This window comes from Narcine bancroftii, chromosome 1 (assembly GCF_036971445.1).
Source record: "Narcine bancroftii isolate sNarBan1 chromosome 1, sNarBan1.hap1, whole genome shotgun sequence".
Classification (NCBI taxonomy): Eukaryota; Metazoa; Chordata; class Chondrichthyes; order Torpediniformes; family Narcinidae; genus Narcine; species Narcine bancroftii.
The window spans coordinates 166,255,984-166,276,722 of record NC_091469.1 but is presented as its reverse complement, the minus strand read 5'-3'; the positions used below and the strand labels follow the sequence as shown (position 1 = coordinate 166,276,722).

General features: G+C 41.5%; 1 protein-coding gene across 5 annotated transcripts in view; it reads right to left on the bottom strand.

The window, feature by feature from the left end:
• LOC138735925 (nipped-B-like protein) overlaps positions 1-20,739 on the bottom strand; it is a 1,086,099-nt gene that overhangs the window by 321,518 nt on the left and 743,842 nt on the right. For all 5 annotated transcript variants that reach the window (XM_069884602.1, XM_069884605.1, XM_069884611.1 and 2 more), the window contains 2 exons: positions 18,940-19,128; positions 6,168-6,239 (listed from right to left, as the gene is read on the bottom strand). In XM_069884602.1, the coding sequence (XP_069740703.1) occupies positions 6,168-6,239; positions 18,940-19,128 (261 nt within the window). The remainder of the gene's footprint in view (positions 1-6,167; positions 6,240-18,939; positions 19,129-20,739) is intronic.

Genomic DNA, 20,739 nt, shown 5'->3' with positions numbered 1-20,739 from the left:
AGTGCTGTGGCCTTCGCCAGTGCTACCTTGGTTGCTTGGAAAGCCTCCGGCGTCCATTGTGGCATCTTGTCGCCGAGTTTGACAAGGCCAAACAGGGGCTGCATGAGGGTGGCCGCTCGCAGGAGGAAGTGATGGTAGAAGTTGATCATCCCCAGGAACTCCTGTTGTCCTTTGGTCATGCTTGGCTAACGGAAGTTATGAATGGCCTCCACGTTGTCGGGAGTTGGCGTGGCTCCCTCTGGGAGCCAGGAAGTCTATTGTTTGCAGGCCAAACTGGCACTTGGCTGTGTTTACCATGAGCCCAAACTGCAGCAGTTTGTCAGAAAGGTGGGTGAGGTGCATCCTGTGGGTGCTGGTGTCGGGGCTGGCAATGAGGATGTAATCTAGATAAACAGAAATGAAGTTGAGGTCCTTGCCAACCGTGTCCATGAGCCGCTGGAATGTCTGGGTCGTGTTTTTGAGTCCGAAAGGCTTTCTTAGGAATTAAAAAAGGACGAAGGGTATGATGATGGCCATCTTCTGGACGCCGCTGGGGTGTATCGGATTTAGTGGTATCCTTTCACAAGGTCCACCCTGGAGAACACGTTGCATCCCTGTAGTCTCGTGGTGAATCCTGTACATGTGGGATGGGGTACCTGTCTGGAACTGTTGCCTCATTTAGACGTCAGGAGTCACCACATGGACGCCACCCGCCAGAGCTATTCTGCACCGTGTGGAGTTGGAACAGCGAACGATCCCCAACTCCTCCATGGCGGCAAACTCGGGTTAGGGTTAGGGTGAGCGGGCGACTGGTGGTCTTATGTGGTACTCCTCGCCATGTCGTGGGTTGGAGTCACGTAAGTTCAGTGCCAAGAGAGTTGGGTATTTGGCCAGTAGGGAGGCGTACTTGTCTTGGTCCAGGGCATGGATTCCCAGTGGCAGGAAAGAGCCTCTCCATAGGGTGAGGGGGAAAGAGTAGCATCTTGAAATGTCCACCAGCAGTTTGTGAGCCCGGAGGAAATCTGCTCTGAGAAGCGCCTGTCCCACAGCCGCAATGGTGCACTCCCACTGAAAAATAGCGCCTGCAACGTGGATGATGAGCAGGCAGGTGCCTTAGCTGCGAATGGAGAACCCATTGGCCATTTGCAGAGGTAAGCCTTTTGGTGTTGTTTCTCGCCTCAAAGTACGTGGCCGGGATGAGGCTAAACCTTCTTGGTTCTGATGTAGAGTAGGCCTTTCTGTGTGCCAACCGCCAAGGCCACTGTTGGCGGCTGGCCTGTCTGTTTCCTATCACCATGTTGGTTTTGGTGGTGGGGTATGATCACGGGGGTGGGGTGGTGCACAGCCGGGCGTTCTTGCCCCATCGGTGGTAGAAACAGTACTCGCTGTTCTGCTCTGCATGCCCTTTGCGTTGCTCCTGTGCCACAGCTTCTGCTGATGTTTCTGGTGAGCTGGATGGGTTGGGGGCACCAATCGTGTAGACTGGTTGCATGTGGAGGGAACTCTGCTGTGACGTGCGGAACAGCGTGTCTGCCTCCTTGGCTATGAGGTGTGCCACTGAAATCCATGTTCGAAACTGCCGCGGATACAAGCACTGGTAGCTTTGAGAGGAATAGGGCCTCGAACAGGAACAGTCTGTGTGCTCATCTAGCTCAGAGGGGTTTCTGTTGCCCAGGCCCTGCAGGTTGAGGTTTCTAATGGCACACTCGTGCCAGCTGAGCTCTAGAGTGTCGAGGAGGAAACGTCAAAACTGCTCATACTTGCGCTCCATCGGTGGGTTTTCTATGAAGGAACTTACTTTGGCAGCTGTGGCAGTGTCCAGGGCGCTGACGATGTGCCAGAACTTTGAAACAATTTCCCTGATGTGGAACTGAGATTCAGCCAGCTGTAGCCAGTTCCTGGGCTGGCTTGCCCAGAATGGCAGGAGATGTTCAGCCACCGCGCTGATTGCGGGCATTGCGATTGTGGATTCTTTGATACCAATGCTGGTTCCAAATCCTTGGAACCATCGGGGACACCACTGGCAGGCTGAGGCGATTCGGCCTGTTTACTCACGCGGTTGCTCGGCCTGCTACACTTTCTTTTATTCTTGGATGAGGTTGTTACTTAGACCTCCTGACATCTTTGCTCACTGCGTCTTTGATATCTCCAAATACTGGATATGTTGCCATCTGCACTTGCCTTTCAAGGAAACCCTCCATAACCTTAAAGGTAGCTCTTTGTTTTTGCCTGGAACTCACAAGCCACAGTTCTCCATATATGCCTCAGCTGGTAGGGAAATTTCCTTTTGATGACCAGCATATTAGCGGGCACGTCAAGCTCATGCATATAGTTGATATCTTTCATGGCATTGCAACATCTAAGAAAGAGGCTGTTGCCTGCAGAGTCTTTGTGTCAACCGGTTTTATTGATGTCCATGAAAGAGCCTTCTCTGTACAAGCTGCAGCAATTCTATGCTCCTGGAGTAAAGACTTAGCCTTCCCGAATCCTCTGTCTGAGACCATATGTAGGCAGCTCCTTACTTATGCCCTTTATTGATTTCTTTTTGTTCTCTCTGTATTGCAGTTTGTTTACACTACTTTGTTTATATTTTTTATGTTGTGACCATTTAGTTTTTGCACTACCACATTCTGACGTGCCGTAGAGAAAAGGAATCTCAGGGTGGTATGGAAGGTCATGTATATACTCTGACAATAAATCTGAAATCTGATAAAAGCACATCAGCAGCTCAACTTCCTCAAGAGTTTGTGGAGATTTGATATATCACCGGAAACCCTGGCAAATTTCTACAGATGTGTAGTGGAACATGTGCTGACCAGCTACATCACGGGCCCGTTTGGGGACACCAATACCCCGGAGCATAACACCTTGCAAACGATGGTGGGTGGTAATACCCCAGGACATGATAGGTAAAACCCACCCCACGATCAAGAATATCTACAGTGATCACTGCCATCGGAGAGCAGCAGCAATCATCTTGGATCCACACCACCCAACACATGCTGTTCCCGCTACTGCCATCAAGCAAGAGGTATCGGGACCACAAGACTTGCCCCACCAGGTTCAGGAACAGCTTCTACCCCTCCACCATCAGACTCCTCAACGACAAACTCAATCAGGGACTCATTTAAGGATTCTTACTTTTCATTGATCTTTTTTCTCTCACTGTATTGCAGTTTTGATTACATTTATTTGTTTACGTGTACGTTGAGTAGTTATCTTTGCCCTTGAAATTCCGCGGTGCCCATGGGAAAATCAATCTCAGGGTTGTATATGATGTTGTGCATGTACTCTGACAATAAATCTGAAATCGAAACCTAATCCATGTTCACTGGATGATTCCTCAAGAATATCATCATTAAGCACTGTTGTTATATCCTTCTTCACCGAAAAGTCCTCCTCCTTTCTTACTGCACCTCTATCACATCTGAAGCATCTGTATTCTGGAACCATGTTTTAGGTATGGTACTCTTCTATGACCAACTTCTCATCTGCCTAATCTTTACTCCAGGACCCACCCTTGCCAATCTGGTTGGTATACTCTTGAACCACATGAACCAACCTCCCTCATAGGATATTGGTCGTCATCCAGTTCAGATGCAGCCTGTCCCTTTTGAACTATTTACCTCAGATCCCCATGGCCTCCAATCAGAAAAAGGACCCTCCACTATCAGTCTCTTACCACCGAGCAAGTCAATTGACAAGCTAAAGCATGTAATCGAATATTCTGGTCCAGTTTATTATCTAGAACATTGTCAAAGGCCTTTCTAAAATCCACATTAAAAATCTCTGCCACCCTGCTCTCGACTATCATCTTGCCGACCTCTTCAAAAGCTATCAAGACATAATTAGATAGATAAGAAAGATGATCCTTGTCTTTTGCCCAGGGCAAGTGAATAGTAAACAAGGAAATATATTTAAGAGACTCAAGGTATCTTGTTACAGGTGGTGGTACCGACAACCACAAATTGAAATGCTTAAAAGCCCCACATGCTCATGCTGCCCCAATGTACCCACATCAATCAATCTACCAACCCCATACACCTTAGGCCAGATCAATCCCCAGAGCCTGACAAGATATTCCCTATAGGACCTGGAGGGAGGCTAGTGTAGAAATTGCAGGGTCTCTGGCAGAAATATTAAAATGTCCTGAGCCATGGGTATGGTGCTGGAGGGGTGGAGGGGAGCTCACACTGTTTAAAAAAGGCTCCAAAAGTAACCCTGGAAATTATAGCTCAGTGATCACGATGTCAGTAGTAGGTAAATTATTGGACCTCATGACCTGACTGCTTTATTCCTTACTTCCCCGACTCTGTGCCCAAAGTGAATACTGATTTTAAAAAAACATTTAAGATCTCCTCCATCTCCTTTGGCTCCATATAAAGGCGACCCCTCTGATCTTCAAGGGGACAAATTTTCTCTCTTACTATCCTTTTGCTCTTAATATACCCATAGAAACCCTCAGGATTTTCCTTCACGTTGCCAGCCAAAGCAACTTCATGTCTTCTTTTAACCTTCCCGGTTTCATTCTTGAGGTATTACTTTTCTTCTTGACTAGCTGTCCCACCTCTCTCGTCAATCGTGGGTTGCTTTTCCAACCTTTTCCCTGTCTGTGAGAAAAATGTATCAAGTGGTCCATAAACACCCTTCACATTTCTGCTGCATCACCCAACTTACTGTCTAATTTACTGAAGAGGTGCTGGTCCATATTTGGGAATTTGAAGTTTCCCATGACAATAGCTGTGTCATTTTTCCACCTTTTCAAAATATGCCTACTTATCCGCTCTTCAATGTCCTCGTGACAATTTGGGGACCTTAAGAATCCTCCCAAGAGAGAGTTCCTGTTTCTGACTTCCAACTACAACAAATCATCGTTCAAGACAGAAACGTGATATGCGTTAATAAAAATAATTTTAAATACAATTTTCTTTCCTGGAAAACCTGATTTCCAAGCTATTTACCTTTGGAGCAGTACAAGGGAATGCATGAAAGTACTAAAATGTACTCAGTCTGTTACACCAAATTAATTTCTCCCAAAAATCTTTTTTTGTGTTTTAATAGAACATTACAGCACTGAACAGGCCTTCAGCCCATGATGTCATGCTGACCAATATGAACCACAAACAAATTTTACCCTACCTCACACACTGCTTGTCTTACATCCATACACGGAACTAAGAGTCTTTTAAACCTTCCTATTATACAATTGCCACCACCCCACCCTGCAGTGTATTCTTGGCATTATCACTGAATATCTCACCTAAACTTTCCTTCACTTACTTTAATTCAGATGATCTCTGGTCATTGCTAACATCGCACTGGATAAAAGATGCTGTCCAGCCCGTCGATACTCCTCATAATCTGAAATTCCTCTTTGAAGTCACCTCTCATCCTTCATCCCTCCAAAGAAAAAAGCCCTAGCTCTGTCAATCTGGCTTCATATGACATGTTCTCCAATGCAGGCAACATCCTGGTAAATCTCCTCTACATCTGACAAAGCACCTCCATCATTCCTGTAATGAGGTGACCAGAATTCAACACAATTCTCCAATTGTGGTCTAACCAGTTTTATAAAGCTGCATAGCTCTTGAACCTGATCCTTGACTAATGAAGGGCAGCATACCATAAGCCCTCTTAACCACCTTATAAATGTGCGACATGGATCCCTGGGCAGAGACCCCAAGACCTTTCTGTTCATCCACAATGTTAAGAATTTTGCGTTAATCCTGAACCCCACCTTCAAGTTTGACCTTCAAAAATGCGTCATTTCACATTGATTCAGATTGTCACTTTTCCTGCCACTTTTCCACCCAACTCTACATTCTATTGTACTTTACAGCAATCTTCTACACTATCCACAACAACTCCAATCTTTGTGTCATCTACAAACTCCTCCACTTTTCATCCAAATTATTTATAAAAATGACCAAGAGCAGGCTGCCAGAACAGATCCCTGCAGAACTCCACTAGTCCCTGACCTCCAGCAGAATACTTTCTATCTGCAATAGAATTCTGAATTCAAGCAGCAAGGTTCCATGAATCTCATTCCATCTAATCCAAAATTCGACTAGAAGCAGAATCACAAAAGCCAGGCATCCATTTTCAGGTGGCTGATTTCAACCAGTAATCCACACTCCTCAGCCCAGATCATTGAACACACCTGTGCATGGAAATGACAGAGGCTTTACCTTCAGGAGTCAGTTTTGGTTCATAAGCTTTCCTCTTCTTCAATTTTTCTCTTTTTCTCATCTTTCTGGCAACTGTAAATAAATGTTGTAAGGATTAAACAACATACCATTCAGCATCAGAACATAGAACATAACAGCTTTGTCCGGAAGCTCGTTCCACACCCCCACCACTCTCAGAGTAAAGAAGTCCCCCCCTCATGTTTCTTCTAAAATTTTGACCCTAACTCTCAGCTCATCTCCTCTTGTTTGTATCTCCCCCTTTCTTAAAGGAAAAGTCTCTCCACATCAACTCCATCTATACCCCTAATAATTTTAAATACATCAATCAAATCCCCTCTCAACTTTTGACATTCCAAAGAATAAACCCCTAACTTACTAACCTTTCCCAATAACTTAGATCCTGTAACCCCGGCAACATCCTAGTAAATCTTCTCTGCACTCTCTCCAAATTATTGATATCCTTCCTATACTTTGATGACCAAAACTGTACACAATTCTCCAAGTTTGGCTTCACCAATGCCATGGACAATTTAACATCCCAGCTCCTAGAGGCAATGCTCTGATTTTAAAAGGCCAACATACCATAAGCATTCTTCACCACCCTATAACTAGTTACCATTATTTCTAGATCCCTCTGTTCTACTGGACTCTTCAATGCCCGTCCATTCACCATGTATGCCCTATTTCGAGTAGCCCTTCCAAAACGTAACACCTCACACTGATCTGCATTAAACTCCATCTGCCATCTTTCAGCCCATCTTCTCACTGGCCTAAATCCCTCTGCAAGCTTTGAAACCATCTTCACCATCCACAGCTCCACCTATCTTAGTATCACCCGCAGACTTAGGAATCCAATTTCCCACCCCATCATCCAGATCATTAATGGATATGACAAACAGTAATGGACTCAATACTGAACCCTGAGGCACACCACCAGAATGTGGACCAGCCAACAAGAGGAGAGCCCATACTGGATCTAACACTGGGAACTTGGTCAGATGGCGGACCTCTCACTGGGAGAGCATTTTGGTGATGGTGAGTACAACTCTTTGAGATTTAGCATAGCTATGGACAGGGATAAAAGAATAGAAAATGGCAAAATGTTCCATTGGGGATGGGCTAATTACAATGGGATGAGGCAGGAGCTCGGGAGGGTAAAATGGGAACAGATGTTCATGGGAGAAAGCACAGAAGTAGATGAAAATTTTACCAAATTTTTTATATTTATTTCAAGCCATTCAAATTTATTATGAAATCATATTTTGATATTATTAATTCCAAGATATGTTTAGCAGAATAAAAATGCTAGGCTAAATAAAGCTCAATTACAGAAGTTGAAAAAGGATGGGGGCTTGGTATTACCTAATCTTTGACTTTACTATTGGGCAATTAATATACAATATATATTCTAGATCAGTGGTTCTCAACCTTTTTCTTTTCACACACATCCCACTTTAAGTGATCCCTATCCCATCGGTGCTCTGTGATTAGTAATTCCTTCAGGAGGTACGTGGGTGGGAAGGGAAGGCTGAGAATCACTGCTCTAAACTCCATTGTTACTGACATATTTTGCTTAAGAAAAATTGTCATTGGCCCATTTCCTTTGGAGATATGGAACCCTGCACATAACGAGTCCATTAGGGATGATTAAAACAGTGGTTTTTAAACTTTTTCTTTCCACCCATAAACCACCTTAAACAATCCCTTACATATCCACTTATGGTATAGGGAATACTTAAAGTGGAAAAGAAAGATTGAGAACCACTGTTCTAGATTTATTATTCTGATAAACTTGAACGTTTGGGTAAATCAGGAATTGGTTGAGAAATTTTCAATAGTTTCCCTATTGGGAGCTGCCCTTCCATTTGCACTTCCCATGATTAGTAAACTGATAACTAGTCCTACACCCAAAACAGATCATGGGTATGGTTTCAACTCGGGAGGTTTTTTTAATATAAAATTTTTTTACTTCATCCGGTTTTATTTTATCTAACTATTTTTTTCAGCCATCTGTGAGTGGCCGAGCTTCTTCTTTTTGGAATATGTTCATGCAAGGTTATCTTATGTCCTTTGAACAACTTTCAAACAAATATGGTCTTGTAGTGGCCCACAAACCATAACATAACATAACATAACAATTTGCAGCACGGAAACAGGCCATTAGGCCCTTCCAGTCGCACCGAACCAAACACTCCTTTCTAGTCCCACCTCCCTGCACAATGCCCATAACCCTCCATCTTCTTCTCATCCATATACCTGTCCAACCTTTTCTTAAATAATACAATTGACTCCGCCGCCACTATTTCTCCCGGAAGCTCATTCCACACGGCTACCACTCTCTGAGTAAAGAAGTTCCCCCTCATGTTACCTCTAAACCTCTGCCCCTTAATTCTTAACTCATGTCCTCTTGTTTTAATCTTTCCTCCTCTTAACGGAAATAGTCTATCCACATCCACTCTGTCTATCCCTTTCATAATCTTAAATACTTCTATCAAATCCCCTCTCAACCTTCTACGCTCCAAAGAATAAAGACCTAATCTGTCCAATCTCTCCCTATACTCTAGATGCTTAAACCCAGATAACATTCTGGTAAACCTTCTCTGCACTCTCTCCACTCTGTTTATATCCTTCCTATAATTAGACGACCAGAACTGCACACAGAACTCCAAATTAGGCCGCACCAACGTCTTATACAGTCTCAACATCACCTCCCAACTCCTATATTCCATGCAATGATTGATAAAGGCCAGCATACTAAAAGCCTTCTTCACCACCCTATTCACGTGAGTTTCTACCTTCAGGGAACGATGTACCATTACTCCTAAATCTTTCTGCTCTTCTGTATTCATCAATGCTCTCCCATTTACCACGTATGTCCTATTCTGATTCTTCTTACCAAAATGAAGCACCTCACACTTATCAGCATTAAATTCCATCTGCCAAGTGGCGACCCAGCTTACAAAAAGGCCGGCAAATGTGGCAATAACAAGGGGCTCATAGGGACCAATGGCCGTTGTACCACGTGACCGGTTCGATGCCTCCTGGGAGTTGTAGTGCCGCCATAGCACCACTAGGCGCCCTGCTCCCCAGAACCGGCAGAAAGCTTTGTGTGTCTTTCAGGTTGTCCACCTCTGCGACGGACTGTTGGCTGGTCCAGTGCGGAAGACTTGTCCACATGAGCTGGTTTAAGCTTGTCAATAGTGAAAGACTGTGGCTTCCCTCCAATGCCCAAAATACAGGTCAATCACTTTGTCTGAGTCTCCTATAAGGTCCTTCGTAGGGCATCTGCAAAGGTTGACCAAGTGTTCCCCTTTGGACAAAAAAATATTCGCAGTTTTTGAGGAGTTCAGGTACAAAAGAAGAGTGTTCTCTGTGTGACAATGCTGGTATAAGGGTCAATTTTCCTACAGTCTCCATTAGCCTGCTCAACAGTTCCTTAGGATCATTGCTGTGTTGGAATGGTTGAGGACAAACTCCTCGGAACCACCGTTGCTGCGCCATATACGAGCTCAGCAGATGAAGCTTGGAGGTCCTCCTTTGAAGTTGTTCTAATGCCCAGTAATATCCAGGGCAGCTCATCAGTCCAGTTTGGGCCCTCTAACCGAGCCATCAAGGCTGACGTGAGATGTTAATTAAATCTTTCCACCATTCCATTGACAGGCAATTGATGAATTGTTGTAACGAGCAAGCGAGACAATGGTGTCCACAGTAACACAGTAAATTATGGTCCTCTATCCAAAATAATGTGTGCTAGTAAACCAAACAAGACACTCAGGAAATGAGGAATGCCCGAGCACAAGCGTCTGCAGTAGCATCTACCATAGGTACGGCCTCGGGCCATCGTGTAAACCTATTACTGTAAAAAGATAACAGTATCCTCTTGAAACAAGAAGCAGACCAACAATGTCCACATGGACATGCGCAAACACTGAATAACCGCCGGGAAGGGCTGTAGTGGTGCCTTGGTATTCCAGTGAACATTTGCTTTCTGGCAGGCAATGCAGGACCTCGCCATTTGTGTAACGTCTTTTTTAAGACCATGCCACGTGAACCTGTCGGAAACCATACAAACAGTCAATCTAATCGATGGATGTGAGAGACCATGCACAGGGTCGAATACTCAACATTTTCATGATCCTGGAACGACTGGTCGTGGGTGTCCCGTTGATATATCACAGAGGTGTAGTTTGCTATTAATTCCAAACTGGGCAATTGCAGTCTGATAAGCATTTGTCTCATGGTCATGTTCTTGGGCCGGGACCAAAGCTGTGTAGTCAATACCTTGATCTACAGACAAAACCTCAAGTGGAGCAGAGTGGGGAAGTGCATCAGCTACTACATTGTCTTTTCCAGAAATATGTCGTATTTTTGTGGAGAATTCCGAAATGAATGATAATTGCTGTTGTGGTCGAGCTGAACAGGGCTCTGCGACCTTGGAAAATGTAAATGTTAAGGGCTTGTGGTCGGTGTCCTCCAAAAAAAATGGAAGTGTCGAAAAGACAAGTAAATGGCCAAAAGCTCCTTATCAAACATTTCTTGTCCAAAGACGCATTTATCTGTCTTCCTAATAGACATTCTTTTAGATATTTACAGTCCAAACTCTTGAACCCGATAAAAAGTGTATAAAGATGTTCCAAATGTTCTTCCTTAGTCCCACTGGCCACCAAAATGTCGATGAGGTAAATGAAGACATTGGTCATGCCACATCCTAAAGCATCCATCACCCGTTGAAATGATTGAGCAGCATTCTTTAATCTGAATGGCATTCGTAAAAATTCCAACAACCCAAATGGGGTAATTATTGCTGTTTTGGAACGTCTACTGGCTCTTCTGGTACTTCGTGATGGCCACGCACCAAGTCTATTTTGGAGAAGATCTTCACTCCATGCAAATTAGCTGAAAAATCCTGAATATGAGGTATCGGATAACAACCTGGGGTGGTGGCACCAGTAAGATGCCTGTAATCTCCATAAGCTCGCCAACCTCCATTGTGTTGGGGGACCATATGTAATGGAGATGGCCAGAGATTGTCAGACCTATGAATTATCCCTAGTTTCTCCATCTTGCCAACCCCTTCCTTAGCTAAATGCAGCTCCTCTGGAGGCAAGCGGCACATGTTAGCATGGATAGGAGGGCCCTTAGTACAAATACGGTGAGTAACACCGTGCTTTGCAGTGGAGGCAGAAAATTGTAGCATAATCTCAAATCTTCCAACAGCTTGGAGAATTCATCCACTGGTTTACCTAATGTTTGGAGGTGCAGGGCAGGGGTGGCAAAGGTTGGAATGTTGGAACTTTTAACTGCTCGTAGTTGCAGGTCCGGGATAAGTTGGCGTGTGTCAAAACCGGAGGGTGGAAATACACTAACTTCGGAGCCCGTGTCCTCGAGAAAGTTTTGCTAGGATAACTAGTCCCACACATACAGAAAGATTGCAGATTTCCTGCCAACTGCCGAAGCCCTTACTGGTGGTTGGCCTGGGCATTTCCCACAAACGCGAGCAGGATGGAAGGCACTAGTGGGCATTTACTCCCCAGTGCCTGTGGTGATAACACCAAGACGAAGTGTCCACATGCTGCTTACTTGTCTTGGGGTGTTGCCTGCTTGTAAGAGCAGTAGAGTGTGACACATGGTCAATATTGAAGGGGTTGGTTGTGCAGACCCGTCTTTCCTCACTGTGATTTTCAACCAGACGTAGAATGTCTGCCTCTGCCACTACAGACCTTGGGTCTTCAAATGAACAGCTGGATAACAAGAGCCTAATATCATCTGGCGTTCGCTCTAAAAAGAGCTGCTCAAATAACATATTGGGCCTTTCACCAGCTGCCAGGAACAGCATTTCATCCATTAGTTCTGAAGGGGTTCAGTCTCCCAACCCATTGAGATGTAGTAGTTTGGAATCCCTTTCCTTACAGGACATACCATATACATGTAATAAAAGTGCTTTTAAAGGGTCATTTTTGATGGTATGTGGTGGATCCCATATGGCGACAGCTTGGTCCAGGGCACTGACAAGATGGTCATAACAATAGGTGTCCAATTCGACTTTGCGAAGGTGAAATTGTGCTTCAGCCTGTTGGAACCACAGTTCAGGCTCAGTTGTCCAGAAAGGTGGCAGCTTCACAGCAACGGCAGCAGAGTCCATGTTTGTCCAAAAATACGCTTTTGGACTCGTCAAGGTCACCAATTGTGGCCACTGGAATCACAGTGAACATGATGAAATAACCACACAAGGCATTTCTAGAGTGAATCAAACAGATTTATTCTTCATCACCCGGTCAACCTTTTAAAAGCCAGAATCACGCGCTCGACTCGCGCTGTCGTCATCATGCACTGACATTACATGGCCAGTTCGATGCCTCCTGAGAGTTGTGGTGCCACCATCGCGCGGCTACACCTTATTCAATTTAAGGGGGTACATAGGGTGCACATATTCAAGGACATGTTTGCCCGTATTTTTCCTAATTTTAATCCAATCTGTGATAGGTGTAATTCACAACTGGCTTCATTGGCCCATATGTTTTGTCCTGTTCGGTTTTAGAAAGATATTGGAAAGATATCTTTAGTTCTCTTTCAGAATTCTCATAATTGACTTACAACCAAATCCCCTAACACTTATTTTTGGAGTTTTAGGAGTAGATCATCGGATGATCGCTTTTACCATCCTGATAGCTAGGAGAGCAATTCTTCTTAAATGGAAGGACCCCTCTCCGCCTACTATAACCATATAACAGTTTACAGCACAGAAACAGGCCATATCGGCCCTACAAGTCCGCGTCAGTTCACTTGAACAACCCTCCCTCTCTCAAACCATGGCCTGTTTGAATTTAGAGAAAATTAGAAGTACCACATTGGACCCCTCTGTTCAATTTGAAGAAACCTGGCGCCCATTCATACAGTATTTTCATATGATTTAATTTCTCATGTTTTCTCTGATATATTGACCCTTCCTGATACTATTAAGTTTCTCTTTTGGGTGAACCAGGCTTCTTATGTTTGATGAATGCTGATCCAAGGCTTTAGATTAGTACAGGGGGTTTTACTATAAAGTGAATTCTTTTTCTCTTTTGAGCTGAGTACAGGGACATGAAGACACTATTATTATGCACTGATTGTTATATATTAAAATTAATAAAAAGATTGATAAAGAGAAAGCACAGAAGTAATTTGGAGGATCTTTAGGGACCATTTGCCTGGGGTTCAGGATAGGGTCTGTCCCAGTGAGACAGGGAAAAGGAACCGAGGTTGACAAAACAAGTAAGGCAGCTAGTTAAGAGGAAGAAGGAAGCACACATTAGATATAGGAAGCAGGAAACAGGGAAGGTTCATGAGAATTACATGGGAACAAGGAAGGAACTGAAGAAAGGATTTAGGAAAGCTAGAAGGAGGCATGAGAAGGAATTGGCAAGCAGGATTAAGGACAACCCCAAGGCATTCTATGTATACATGAAGAACAGAAGGATGACAAGCGTGAGGGTGGGGACGTTTAAATTTAAAGGAGGCAACATATGCATGGAGGCAGAGGAGGTTGGGGGAGTCCTAAATTAATACTTTGCTTCATATCCACCAGAAAAAAAAACCCTTTATCAAGATAAAGAGAGAATAGAAGAAGGTTATGTGCTGGACTATGTTCTGATTAGGAAAGACAAAGTGTTGGATCTTCTTAATAACATCAAATCACCCTTCTTGGGTAAAAATGGACATGAATTTTTTTGAAAAAATTCATCTATGTTGGCAATTTTAGGTTCTTTTTCACCCTTTTCCTTTTCTAAATTGACACATAATCCGATAACAAGAAATAGGTTGAGATGATGGGCTCAATTTAGAACATTTTTCGGTTATAATACTTTCTCTCTTGCTCGTCCCATGACAGATACCCATCGTTTTCAGTCATCTGTGTTAGACGCAGGTTTTAAGGGGTGGTACAGACCAGGTATCAAAAGTTATAAACGTCTTTTTGTTCAAGATAACTTTGACTTTTTTGAACAATTGACAGCAAAATGTAAACTTCCTAATAGACATTCTTTTAGATATTTACAAGTTAGCCATTTTGTTTAGTCCGAGCTTTCTGATTTACCTCGAATCTCAGATACAAATATTCTTGATTTACTTTTTGACTTGCAGTTTGTTCACAGTGGATTAAGATCATGTATTTATAACGATTTATTGGATTTAAGATCAGCGTCAATGGCTGGGATTAAGAATGATTGGGAATGTAACATTTTCTTTTATTGGTACTCCACTTGATTAATGATTCCTCCTTTTGTTCAAGGCTTTGTTTATTACAATTTAAAGTGGTGCATGGAACACACAAGTCCAAACTCAAATTCTCTCGTTTTCATGCAGATGTTGATTCGCTATGCGAAAAGTGTAAAATTTTTGAAACTTTATTGATTTCATGTTTTGGGAGTGCCCCAATGTCGAAAAATTTGGGGAAAACTTTTTCCAAACTTTATCAACGATTTTTAAGATTAAAATCGACTTATGCCCTTTAATTGCCTTGCTTGGTTTGTCTCATGAACTGGATCTACCTCTGTCTGCAACCAAGGAGAAAGTTTTAGCTTTTATCACGTTGATAGCTCGATGAGCAATTTTAATGAAACGGAAAGATGAACACTAAAGACAGAACGTTTCAATTTGACAAGATGTGGGGATCATTCATAGGTTACCATCATAATTGGAAGATTTAAGGAGTCTGGATGCTCCAGAGACTCACTGTCTGGTGTCTGAAGGTCGCTATTCGATCTATATCTTCTCAATTTTTACAAGATAACTTTGGTTAGAGGGAGGGGTTCGATTAGATTTAGTTTAAGGGTTTTTTTTTCATTTTAACTGTTTTTTAGATGAACTTGTTAAACATAGGTTTAAATCTGGTTGTCATAGATCATATCATTAACAAAGACAGAATTTACCCTTTGTTTAGATAAAGGGATTGTTTAATTTAGTCTTATTTATTTTCTATCCAGAACTATTTTCGATTATGAGAAAGAGATAGGCAGTTAATTACATATCAATAGAATTTGATGTTTTAAAGAAATATTGTTAAATAAACAAATATAGATAGGGTTCCAATTTACATTTATCTAATTTGTGATATGCACATGATATGACCTGTTGCTTGTTATATGAGGAGACTTTGTACATACAATTTATATGTTAAACTCACTAAAAATATTTTAAAATGTGCCCCAGGTTATTGTGAGAAAGGAGGGAAGAGACAGCTGAAGTGTTTACATCCTCCCTGGGGAGGTGCTAGAGGACTGGAGAATGGCAAATGTGCTCCTCTTATTTCAAAAAAAGGTAATAGGGAGAATCCCAGGAAATTACAGACCAGTGAGTCTTGTGTCAGGGGTGCATACACTATTCATAAGGATTCTCAAAGACAGGATTTATGAGCATTTAAAGAGGTACAGTCCACTACCATCCCTGGCAATGATTTCCAGGCACACAAAACTTTATGTAAAGAAAACACCCTGACGTCACCCCTAAACTTTCCTCCCTTCACTTTGTACAGATGTCATCCAGTGTTTGATACTCCCACCCTAGGAAAAAGGTGGTGCTGTCGACCTTATCAAGTGACCTCTCATCCTTTATCCTTAAGCAGCCCTAACCCTCTCGAGCCAAAACGTCAGCACCCTTTCCTCAATCACTGCACTTGCACCTCAAGCACTGCCACTCACAAAACTGCTTCCCCGCTATATCTACTCCACCTTCATTGGCTGTTTTATCTGACAAAGAACTCTAGCTCTGCTTGCTTTCTGGGCTCTTTCAATGACTCAGGATTCACCTTCAATATTTTCTCACTGCTACACTTTAGTCTGCCCCTTCACTGGAACTGGGTACAAGAGGAGGCAGGTACAATTATGTTTAAAATGTGTTTCGCAAGTACTTGGCTGGGCATGGCATGCAGGGTTATGGGCATCACACAGGCAGAGATTTGATGTAAATAGATATCACAGTTGATATAGATGAGGTGAGCTAAAAGAACATCTCTGTGCCATACTGTACGTTGCTCCAATTCCATGAAAAAAATAACATTTCAAAGGAAGATTCCTCCAATAGAATTGAAATGAAATCACATCCATTTTTCAATAAAATGCATGATAGAATGTGAAATTTTTTTAAAATAATTATATTTAATATAAAACCACTTAACAAACATATCACAGGGCTATTTCAAACAAGCCAATTGCATGTGGTGTTTTATAGAAAAAGAAAAATTGTTTAAAAATAAGAAAATTACCTCTAAATTCCCCCTCCAAACCCCTCACCCCCCCCCCCCCCGCCCCATCTCTCTACAAACCAAAGGAAAAGGAAAAGAAGAAGAAAGGGGACAGGAAAACCACAACAGGAGCATTTCACTTTCCAATACTTTTAAACTTGTATATTTATTTATAGAGACCGAAAGGAGAAAGGGGATGTTTGAGATTCATCTAATTTTAATACCGACATTTTGTAAATATGGGCTCCATATTTCACAAAATATGATATTTATCTCTCAAATTGTAAGTAACTTCTCAAGTGGAATACAACTCCAAGCTTCTGCATGCCATCTGTTCATTCCCAAACAAATATCCGACTTCCAAGTTATAGCAACACATTTTATAGCTATTGCCAAGGCAATTTGAACAAATTTTACTTGATATATATTCAATTTTAATTTAATCCCTCCAACATCTCCCAGTAAAAAAAAACACAGGATCCTGTGGGAATCTAACTCCAGTTATTTGTTCTAATAAATTACCCACATCAAACCAAATATGTTTAATTGTGGAACACTGCCAAGTCAAATGCAAAAAAAAGTACCAACTTCTTGTCCACCTTTAAAACATAAATCTGAATAAATATAATTCATATAATGTAACTTTTGTGGTGCTAAATATAATTAATGAATCGAATTAACCTGAATTAACTGATATCTCACATTGATTGTACGCTTCATAATTTCTCTACATATCTGAATCCATCTTTGTTCATCTATTGGCTTATTTAAATCTACCTCCCATTTATGCCTTTATTTATGATTTCCCTCTTTTCAAGCCTTCTTTTGTAATAATTTATACATTTCTGAAATAAATCTCTTTACATCCCTATTACTTAATAATAATTCTACTTCTGTCTCCGGTGGTAATCTAAATTTTGACCAAAAATTTCACTAAGAAATCTCTTAACTTGATAATAACAAAATTTTGTATTTTCCAATGTGTTAAATTTTTCCTTAATTCTACTAAAAGTAATAAATTTCCCGGCTTCAAAACCATCTTTAATTTTCTTAATACCACAACTTTGCCAAATTTTTTATAAATTTATTTTCCAAAGAAAATGGAATAAGTATATTTTGAAATAAAAGTGTTCTTCCAGACATTAAACCTCTTCTTCCAATCTCTTTATCAATTTTAATCCAAAGTTCAATTAAATGCTTCATCATGGATGTTTCTTTATTTACTATTAACAATCTTGCATTCCATTTATAAATAAAATGTTGTGGATCAGTTTCTCCTATTTTACCCAGGTTGGAACATTATTTAACTCCTACATTAATAAATCTCAACTGTTCTGCTTTATAATAATTCATAAAATTGGGGAACTGTAAACCTCCTAAATCTTATTTACATGTCAATTTCTCAAAAGAAACCCTAGTCATTTTTCCTTCCCATAAAAATTTTCTAACACAAACATTTAATTCCTTTTAAAAAATTGTGAGGAATTGAAATTGGAATCAATTAGAATAAATATTTATTCGAAGAAAAACATTCATTTTAACACAATTTATTCGACCCACCAAATTAATATGTAACATATTCCATTTTTCCAAATCTTCTTTAATTTTCTTTAATAAAGATAAATCATTTAATTTAAATATTTTTGTCAAATCTGATTGCACATGAATACTTAAATATTTTATTCCAAAATCTGGCCATCTGGATTCAATTACTTCCTTACATTTCTGATCATTTCCATTAACTAAAGACATAATCTCACCCTCTCCCAATTTATTTTATATTCCGATACATCTCCATACTCTTTTATTCTAATTTTAAATTGTTGCAAAGAATTCAAAGGCTCTGTTAAATAAATCAAAAAATCCTCTGCAAATAAATTTATTCTGTATTCTTGTTTTACCTTAACACCCACAATCTTATTAATTCAGCTAATGATTCTATTGCTAAAACAAATAAATCTGGTGACAATGGTTAAGTAGACAAACCTTGTCTACTTGATCTCGTTAATTCAAAAGATGTTGAAATTTGTCCATTTGTCACTAATTTTGCAATAAGTTTTTTTTAATACATCGCTCTAACCCAATCTATAAAAATTGAATCCAATTTACATTTCTCTAAAACTTTAAAGAGGAAATCCCATTCTAATCTGTCGAATGCCTTTTCAGCATCCAAAGTAAGTGCCACACTTAGGTCTTGCCTTTTTGAACCAAATGTATTAAACTAAAAAGCCTCACTACATTATCTGCAGATTTCTGACCTTTAACAAATCCAGTTTGATCCATATATATTAATTTTGGTGAATATTTTGCAAATCATTTGCTAATATCTTAGCTAATATTTTATAATCAAGAGTTAATAATGAAATTGGTCTATAAGACGCTGAGAATGTGAAATTCTTGACTGCAGCTGCAGGTTTTAATCAGTTAAAAGTCAAAAAGACCTCCACTTAAACCTCAACAGAATTAGAATGATTTCTAACTTTACTTCTGTAATGAGAAATTAAGCATTTCCATATTTTTGGTTTAGTATAATGTCAAAAAGTGCACACTTACTTTCACTGAGACTAGGAGGGGGTGAATCTTCCTCCGATCCAGGACTACGATCTCGATATCTGCTACCTGAACTCCTTCGACCTTCCAAAGAATTGCCCCTGCGCATTTCATTCAGTATTCTCCGATCACGTTCCTCACACTCCCAGGCTTTGTCTTCCCCTCGGTCCTTCTTGTGCCTCTTCCTGGAAGCTAGGAGTAATAGATTGCAAGAACGGTCGGTGCCTGGAGCACACAGGTAGGGGATGTGGTAACAGCAGATGCAGCATTTAGGCAGGCACTTGAATAAGCAGAAAATGGAGAGACATAGAGCGTGTGCACGCAGAAGGGATTCATTTAAATTGGAATGATGGTTGTCCCAGACCTGTCCTGTGCTATATTGTTCTAGGTTCAATGGTATCTGAATAGCTCTGTCTGCATTCTTTGGCAGTGACGTTCCAATTATTACGGGCATAATCATTCAATAAATGTAAGAATAGTAACAGGAAAGTCATTTACACGGGTTCATCAGCTGAATGGGATCATGGCTGATCTTCCACTTCAACACAACTGGCATTTGGTTTTCTTTATTTCCACAAATCTTTCGTGAAAATAGTTGGAAACTAAACCTTCAAGGCTCTCTTGGATTCACAACCTTCCAGTTGAGGCATTCCTTCACAACTCTGATCTTAATGGCCAACCATTCAGTCTGAGTGATCTCTGGTTCTGGACTCCCCAACTCTGAGTGCAAACTGGCAAGCCCAAGAATTTTGGAGAAGCAAAAGCTGCAGAAACTGCATTTTTAAGCAAACAAAGAACTGCTGGAAAAACTCAGAAGGACAGACAGCATCCATGAGTAGCAACTGTCAGTTGTTTCATGTCTGCACCCTTGATCAAAACTAACGGGAAGGGAGTGATATTACATATATAAAGGGAAAGAGAAGCTGGGAGATGAGCCCAGAGGTTCAAGGTTCATTTTACTGTCACATTATAATACATTAAAAATGTAACATACATGATGCAATTTAACTTTTGTCCATCATAAGACAGAGTCACCATGAGCCCAGCATCCCTAACAAGAGGAGAAAGAGAAGAGAGTCCCTTCACAGACACGGAGGGTCAATGCATTCACTCCAGCACTCCCACAGCCTCTGCAGCCATGCAGACAGCTGGTTCATCCATCAGCAACCCGAATTCCAGATCAAACCTCCAAATGATCAGGAAGCCTTCAGCACCCGAGGGCCTTGGGGAACTCTTTTTGCTCTCAATGTCCTCTCAAATCTTGATTCTTACACCTGATCCCCATGAGCCAGTCTCCAGCAGCCCAAAGCCAGTGCGGTCACCAGTAGTCTGCATGGGTCTTTTGGCCACTGAGCCCCTTGCTGATCCGCTACTGTGGTCACCATCCTGTAGGGTCATTTCCCATGCTTCTCATTAAAAGAGAGTATCCCTGTTTCTGGTGTCTTGTGCTGCCATCTTGGGTGCAGACCTTTCAGCGGCACGATTTTTACATAGTAAAACCGTCAGCTTCTTTAACAGGTCGGTTAAAGCCTGTACGGCGCAGGCGGCATTAGGACCGGACAGTTGAACCCTTTGCAACAGCATTGTGTCTCTACTCTCCCGGGTCTGCACCAGTGGTAGTGCTGCGTGACGGAAGGTGTGGAGAGATACAGAGGCAGGGGTGAAAAAAATTTAGCGGTGTGAAAATAGTACAGCAAAGGTAAAGAGATGGAAACAGTCGAACCAGACAGAACTAAAATTAGGAAAAGTAATTAGATTTAAGGCTGTCCAGGAGGAATATGATGGGTTCCAAGTTTATGTTTG